General features: G+C 35.5%; 1 protein-coding gene across 1 annotated transcript in view; it reads right to left on the bottom strand.

Annotated features, from left to right (window-relative positions):
- Positions 1-8,353, bottom strand: part of Bmp5 (bone morphogenetic protein 5) — a 150,487-nt gene that overhangs the window by 54,345 nt on the left and 87,789 nt on the right. The window contains exon 3 of the mRNA XM_008846120.2: positions 7,691-7,839. Coding sequence (XP_008844342.1) covers positions 7,691-7,839 — 149 coding nt within the window. The remainder of the gene's footprint in view (positions 1-7,690; positions 7,840-8,353) is intronic.

The raw sequence follows: 8,353 nt of genomic DNA, 5'->3' as shown, positions 1-8,353 counted from the left end.
TCTTATCCCTCATTAGCAAAACTCCAACAGTTGGGAAATTCTAGAAATTAAAAAAATTATCACAGATTAAAACCAGAGACCAAGACAAAAGTCTGGGGGAAAATTTAAATCTCATTTCAACTCCATTGTCTGAAAAGCTAAAAAACAAATTTTTTTTTTAAGGTTTCACAACTATTTGTGATGAAAATAATTAAACTACAATAAAGAAAACTTTACAAATATATAAACAGAAAAAGTGATAGCTTTACCTCTTTACAGTGTCTGGAAAACACACAAGCCAGCCAACCTGGGTAACACTGAACAGAAGGATGGAGGATGCCCTTGTACTGGCTGCCTTTAGTGTCAAGGAGGCTTTCTCTGATATTTCTCCAACCACTTGATCATGAATTCTATTCGTTTTCTGATTCTCTTAAGGGAAATACCATTATATAGCTGACTTTACATAGTTTCTTATAAATAGCAGCACATACATTAGGAACTATTAGTACTTAATCTTTACCAAAGACTACTGGAATTTCATGAAACATGCATTCTGTGAACACAAAACTATATTTTATTATCATTGCAAGAAGTTTTAATGTTTAAGGCTTACTTATACATTTACTAAGTCAAATACTAATTTATATTGAGGCATCTTTGGATTGGAAAGTGCTTGTAATGTTAATTTAGGTTGTTAGCCTTTCATAAACCAGCCGTAAATAAACACAAACTTGTAGAATGACAGAAAGCTAGTTTCCTTCATCTTCACTGATGTAATTAATCATTCCCAAAATAACATTTTTTTTCAAGATAATATAATGATTGGCCCTCAGAAAAACTATCACATAAGGGATCAACAATTTGATATTGTATTGCCTATGAATACCAAACAACGGAATTGCCAGCTGACCATGACAAATGTCTCTGTGTGCACTGTCTTCATAGCCTAGTTGGATCATACTAATGTTTCTCACCAGTAAGCATTTCATCAACGAAAGTTTTTGGTGATGTGCTTAATAGCAAAACAACCTAGAGACCATAAAACTCAGTTTTAGAGTGTTATCAATTTTATCATTCCCCTGTGGACTATGCCTTGTGAATTGATCTAAAACTCTATTAAATAACCTTTACCACTACCATAATGACAGAGCTTTTCCTATGTAAAAGGTGTACACCCAGAGGTACCACACAATGAAAGCATAACCTCCATTCCAGTTCAGAGCCACAGACCTTACTTTTGCCCCACTGTGTGCCAGGCATTTCCATCCAAACATTACTGCACATTTCTTTTAGAGTGGTCACTATTGCATTAATTTTATACTTGCTATGGCTAAAATATTAAATGTTTTATCAAAATCAATATTGTAATCTATTTCTCTAATCATTTTTTCTTATACCTTATATCCAGGCTAGTTATTTTATTTAGCTATCATCACATTTAAATTACATAAAGTTTAAATTCTCAGGGGCTGGAGTGGTGGCGCAGTGATTAAAAGCATTGATTTCCTTTGCACAGGATGTATATTCAAATCCCAGCATTCACATCGTGGCTAGCAACCATCTGCAACTCCAGTTCTAGGGGATCTGGTGCTCTCTTCTGGCCTCCAAGGGCAACAGGCATGATGTGGTACACATACATGTAGGCAAAACATTCATATGCATAAAAAAATAAATCTTTTTAAAAAGTTTAATTTTGATTTTCATGTAAATGGTAGCATTAAATTTCTGTCTTCAACACACACAAATTACAATGGAATTTAATTTGAGAATTCAATACCTCTGAAATAATTTCTTGATTTGGGTATAAACTTTAGTGACATTTTGAAATATCTTACTTTAAAATCAAAGTTTTACCTTGACATGGTGAAAATTGTGGCCTTGATTTTCTTCAAAGAAAATGAACTAGTCTTATTTTTAAAAGAACTTTATATTGTTTTTTGGACATTAAACAATACACTAACTAAATAACATTTTGATGACCTGATAGAAATGAACCAGAAACATATGGACTAAACTTCCTTGACATATAAGCAGGTTTAAATCAAAGGGAAAAAGTCACTGGCAAAATTCATCCTGCATGTTGTCAAACAGAAAATATCTAATAACATGGCTTTGTAATAGACATTCTAATGAACCCCAAATGCTGCCTTTGCTTTTCCATCCTTAAATTATTGTATAAATCCATGTTTTTAAAAGAAGGAATTAATTTACTTGGAAGGTTTAAACTACATAAAGTGCCAGACAATGGGAAATCATAGTGTTTGGGGAAGGGCAGAACCCAACCCTAGTCTTAAAAGTGAGATTAAATTACTAGCTGCATTATTATATTATACAGCTCACTAATACACATATTATGGTATATATGTATGTAAGAAAAAAATCCATCACCATGCATTTATTTAAAAATGCCATAAATACATAGTAAGTCAGACAATGTATCTATAATTTTAGAGACTGAAAGTGTTAAATTATAACAGTGAACTAAGCCTACTCATTTACTATAAAAACAAACAGTACTTGTTTTGCCAAACACACTGTTCACTACAATGAAAGAATGCCTGGCAATTTCTAAAATGATTTTTTGTTTTTTTTACAATTGGATAAAGTAACTTGTCTGAACTTTTTAGATTATATGTGAAAAAAGAGAAATGTTTATTTGCCTTTTCTTATGCTTGCTTTGATTTGCTGAAAGAAACAAATGGAACTCAGAAAATTATTTATTAAGCATGAGAAAAAAATTAATAAGTTCTCCTTAAACCTTCTTGCAGATCCACTACAGTTCATTTATTTGTCAGTTTCTTAGCAGACTCACAAGTGGACAGTTTTAGCAGGTTCTCTGGGGAATCATAATGCTACTTTTGATTTCAACAGCCTTTTGATTTCCAAAATATATTTAAACTTCTTTACTTTGACAGCAGCAGGATAAATAGAATAAAAAATATACTAATACACTTTGCTGGCTTTCTTTGCACCTTAAGATTGAAGCTATTTAAACTTCGTACTGTAGCTTGTTCTAGTTTGAGCTACAAAACATTGCTCCTGTGTTCTATTAAACTGGTTTGGTTAATAATTCCCCTGAATTCACAATTCTTGCCATTCTATTTATTTGCTAACATTCTTCCCTCACTCAGGAGTAAATTACTCCTCTAGTTTCCATTATCACTTCTCACACTTCTCCTCCTTTTCATGTGTACTTCTTAAGATCCTACCCAAGAGCCAGGGATGTAGGATTGTTTTCTACTCCAGCAGAAGACAGACAGACAAGTGTCATCTTGGCTGTGCCCACTTGCTTGCCTAAGATTGTCACAGCTGAGCTTGTTGACTGTTCACCATGCAGATCCTCTCCTGGGCCTGCCACATCTCCCAATGTGATTGGCAATTTGGTTCTTATGGCTCATAGCCTGGAGGAGAGGCTAGGGCATATAGCTGGGGAAGATTATGGGAAAGTCTCATTCACCATTTTATGTTATTATGGGGAAAGAACACCCATGCTTGGATAAAGACTTTGTGATGTAGTCTTAAGGGGGGGGGGAGTACCCACATTTCTGTAAGTAAACCCTCTCCCATTGCTCTGTAAGTAAGCCAAATAAACTCACTGGCTTCCCAGATAGCAGTGTGACTAAACCATACCTAGGTTTGTTGTTAGGACCGAGGGAGGAGGAGGGAATGTTGTTTACATGGTACTTTTCAGACAGAAGGAATTTTAGCAAAGATATAGCTCAGTTGGTAGAGTGCTTGCCTAGAATTCCAGAAAACACTGAATTCCATCACCAGCACCATGTAAATCTGGTGTGGTGGAATATTCCTGTAATCCCATCACTCCAAAAGTACAAACAGGAGGATTAGACCATCAATGGCTACATAGTGAATTTGAGGCCAAGCATGGCATACATATGACCAGGGTTTTCCAAAAAGAAAAAAAAAAAAAAAAAAAAAAAGAAAGAAAGAGAAAGGAAGGAAAAAGGAAAGAAGTGAGGGAGGAAGAAAGAGATTTCATTCTAAAAAGTCACCTCTATCATGACTCTTATTTTGTCTGGCTTTTCCATAATCATCTCTCTTCTGTCTAACTGCATCACTATTCAACACTATTTTACCATTAGGACACTTTTCTTTGGGCCATTAACTACATATATTCTGTTTTATTGTGCTATGTTTTATAATGTATAAAACCTCGGTGATTTTATACTTGACAAATAGACAAATGAATAGAAGTCAATATAAGAATTTGAGAGCAAACTTTCCTAATTATCATCCATTTATACTTTCTGATTTCTTTTGCTAAGAAATAAGCATACTCACAGTACAGAATGGCTTGCCCAGGGACTTGATAAGCCTTAAGATGTATGACAGAATGCATGAAATTCAGTGTGTGTTGGGGGCGAGGAGGCTGTGTGGATTATGAATAGTGGAGGGGACCTGAATATGACTGGGATTTCCTGTACGAAATACACAAAAATTCAATAAAAATATACATCAAAAAAATGCATGCCCTATTGTCTCTGAAGCAATGCTACCTTGAGACTACCATCTGTGAGAATGAGTGAAATCTCAACAAGATAAAATACCTGGTTATTTTTACTTGTAGGAAAATGTCACATGTGTATTTGCTATGAGGTTACAGTTAATAAAACATTAGTGCCAGGAGAGTCCCTTGATTTTCCAAGGCCATGTATACTCTACTTCTGGTTAAAATAATATCTGCTCCCCAGCCAGAGAAACAGTACAGAAGGAATCACTGGATAGTTATATCAGAGGTGTCTTCATTGAATAAGATTCAATTCTTGAAACAAGAGAGTAAGCTGTCAGAATTGATGAAGTCATGCTGTGCATGATAGCACTTGTCTGTAAACCCGGTACTTGGGAAGCAGGAAGAGACTATGTTTGAGGTAAGCCTAGACTTTATAGTGAGACCCGAGTTGCACATATCAGCCCTTTCAAAAGGCACTAGAAACCAAAAGTTTCACAGAAATCGTTCGTTATGCAGGGTAACCTGACACTAACTAAATGTATTCTAACCTTGGTTCCTACAGATATTTGGTTCCTACAGATATTCTATTTCAGATATTTGCTTCAGACACAAGCATGTTTCACCTCGAGAATTGAGAAATCTAGCCAGCCTGTATGACAGGAATGAATAAATTGAAAGAATGGACCCCAAGAAATTAGAATTTCCCCCCAGATTTACTGCTGGGAACGAAGAAGGCTGAAGCCCCGGGTACAGCAGACGAGGGACCTGTCTGGAAGAGAAAGATTTATAACTTGCCAGATGGCCTTGTAGGAGAGACTGACCTTGCAGGAGTGACTTGGAACTAAGAGAGTAGCAGTAGGCTGGGATCACACTTTGCCAGACTACTGAGTCATGTTCATGGCTCTCTTTCTTTTTAAATGCTACTCTCATGTTAGGACTCAGAAGATGGAATTTGGAGAGATTCGCTGTATTTCTTTATCCCTCTTCCCAATGTCGCAGATTTAATAAATCTTTTCCTGACTTTTTACTATTAAGAAAGTAAATATCTGTTTTAATGATTGCTCAAGTATGAAAGATCAGCTTGCTTCACACATTTAACTATCTTAATACTCTTCGTATCAGACTATTAGAGAGACATACAGATTAACAAAAAGGTATTCAAATATCAATTTAAATAAAAAATTTGTAACATTTAGAGAGACATACAGATTAACAAAAAGGTATTCAAATATCAATTTAAATAAAAAATTTGTAACATTTACAAACAGTTAAATGACAATTTAAGATCAAAACTATAAATAATTCAAGTGAAATCGCTCATGAAATACAAGAGGAATGAACCAGAGACAAATAGAAACTCAAATATAAACTTCTCAGAGAGTAAAAGATAAATTTTCTGCAAGACAGAAATTAAATTTTATGAATAGTGAAAGAAATAGAAAAGCAGTGCAGGAGAAAAGCATAAAAAGCTAAGCTAAACCAGAAAATTCATGAGGGGCAAGGGGGGAAAGAAATTCAGAGGAAACAAGCTGGTCATGTTTCATAGATTTCTTGATTTGTTTAGACATTTCAGGCTTTTCCCCAGGAGAAGGCTGGGAGAAGCACACACCACTTATTTAATTTCTCTTTGGGTCACATACCAAGGAAGAAAGATTGGCCTCACCCCATCCCCATAATGCTGCCTTCCCAGTCACATTTCTGACCATAACTGTACAATAGTTTAACATTGTAAGCATTCCTAGAAACTGGCTGTAATATGTTTTTTCTCAGTCTATATTTATAATGCTTGAACTTGAGAATCTTCAACAATAATTTCAAATCTACAGTTAGAAAATACCTATAATTTGCCATATTTGAATTGTTTGTAAAATTTAGAAATTCAGCACTGCAATGCAAGTCTATGGAAATGTCTATATTTGAGATCAGAAGAATCTGAAACTTCATCCAGCAGCACTTTCAGTAGGAATTTTTCTCTTTCTAGGTGAGGATTTGGGACACATAAAACACTCATTTGACTCACCTGGTGACAATTTAATTTGAGACTATCAACTTCATTCTCAATATATTCCATCCTTGAAATCGTAACATTGCTTGTGATGCTACATGCAGGCTATGAAGTTAGTTATAGTTAACTCAATGCCACCATAAATTCTTAGTGCATATGGCTATTCATTAATCCCTTTGAAAGAGGCCCAGACAAAACCTAACTGGATTTAAACTATAGTCTGTTAAGTAAAGCATTCATGTACTATATCAAGAATGAATAAATGAGACACATTCTAGGTGCAATTTTTCTGAGCCTGATTATGAGAAAAAGTAAAGGCAGTGAAACTTAAATAGGAATAACTTCTTATTAGTAATCCTTTTAAAGACCACACTCTGAACCCAACTGTAACACAGGTAGGATGTAGGACAAAATGGAGATCCACAGATCTCTCTAAGTATTTAAAGATCTTTAAGTATTTAAAGATCTCTTAGTATTTAAGAATTACTAAATGAGCTAACATACATTTTAGCAAATTATGTTCTATTTTACATCATGACAAATATAATTTTAGGTGACCTGGAAGTCTAGATTGGAATTTGCAGTGTTTGGACTCTGTGTGATCATGGACTCACAAGGCTCCGGACAAAAAGGCATTAGCTTTACTGCCGTTTTTAGCTGTGCTAAAGTTCTTTCCATAGTCTTCAGATTCTCGTGTGTGTCTGAAAAGTCTACCCCCCAAACTTCTTCCCCTTATGCCTTCTTGTCTTTTGGATTACATTTCAGTTTTACTCACTGGGCTCTTCATTCACATGGTGACATGTGCTCAGTAACATCTCTAAGTGATTACCAAGTTGGGACTTACTTCCCTGCAGACCTGAGGAAGCCATCTCAGTTTTCTTACATTGCATCTTCAGCATCTAACAAATTACACCACTGGAAGTAGATCCTCGGTAAACACTTGTCTGATAAGGATTAGAATTTCTTCTTGGGCACCATAAAATGACCTCTTTCTCGTGTGATTCTAAAGCAACTCTATGACTTAATATACAGTATGTTAGTAGCTAATTTGATTTTGCTTTTGTAAGTTTTTTTACTTTTATTCTATCTCTATCATCTCTCCTTGCTTGTGTTATCGGTAGCTCTTGTGTGTTGCCTTGTGTATATAAGTATAGAGCATCTATTAAACCACATAGAAAACAATGATTTTCAATGAGTCTAAATAAGCCTCATTTAAAAACACTCAATTCAGGACTTACCATCCCCTGTCTCTGCACAGATCTGTAAGCCCAAGTTGTTCTGTGGGTTAACCACCCAGTGGTTGCTGGTTGCAGTGATGTCAAAGACGAGCCAACCCACGTCTAAAGCTTGGATTGTCCTTGTGTCTAACAGGAAGAGATCTGCATCCCTAAGGAGAAAGGAATAAAAAAATTAAGGTTTGGATGAAAATCGTCATTTCCAATATGAAAGTGAAAGTATTTCAAAAGCACTTTTAAGTTAACAGTACTTGATTGAAAAACAAGGGAACCAGTGACTCCAGAGATGAGCAGTAAGATGCTACTCCTCCCAACCCAAACCTGGGGCACATTAAGACTATCTGAAAGTAATTTCCCAGTTTCCTGTTTCTTTGTGATATTTCACACTGACTTAGTGCTCTTAATTTTGTCCCTGGAAAGTATTTCAAAAGCACTTTTAAGTTAACAGTACTTGATTGAAAAACAAGGGAACCAGTGACTCCAGAGATGAGCAGTAAGATGCTACTCCTCCCAACCCAAACCTGGGGCACATTAAGACTATCTGAAAGTAATTTCCCAGTTTCCTGTTTCTTTGTGATATTTCACACTGACTTAGTGCTCTTAATTTTGTCCCTGGTCATTAGAACTCCCCCAAACTAACACCTTAAGAAGGAGGAGAAGGAGGAG

The sequence above is a fragment of the Nannospalax galili genome, unplaced genomic scaffold (assembly GCF_000622305.1).
Source record: "Nannospalax galili isolate Female #2095 unplaced genomic scaffold, S.galili_v1.0 scaffold522, whole genome shotgun sequence".
Taxonomy (NCBI): Eukaryota; Metazoa; Chordata; class Mammalia; order Rodentia; family Spalacidae; genus Nannospalax; species Nannospalax galili.
Note: the sequence above shows the minus strand (reverse complement) of the source record. Positions and strands in the feature narration are given on the sequence as shown.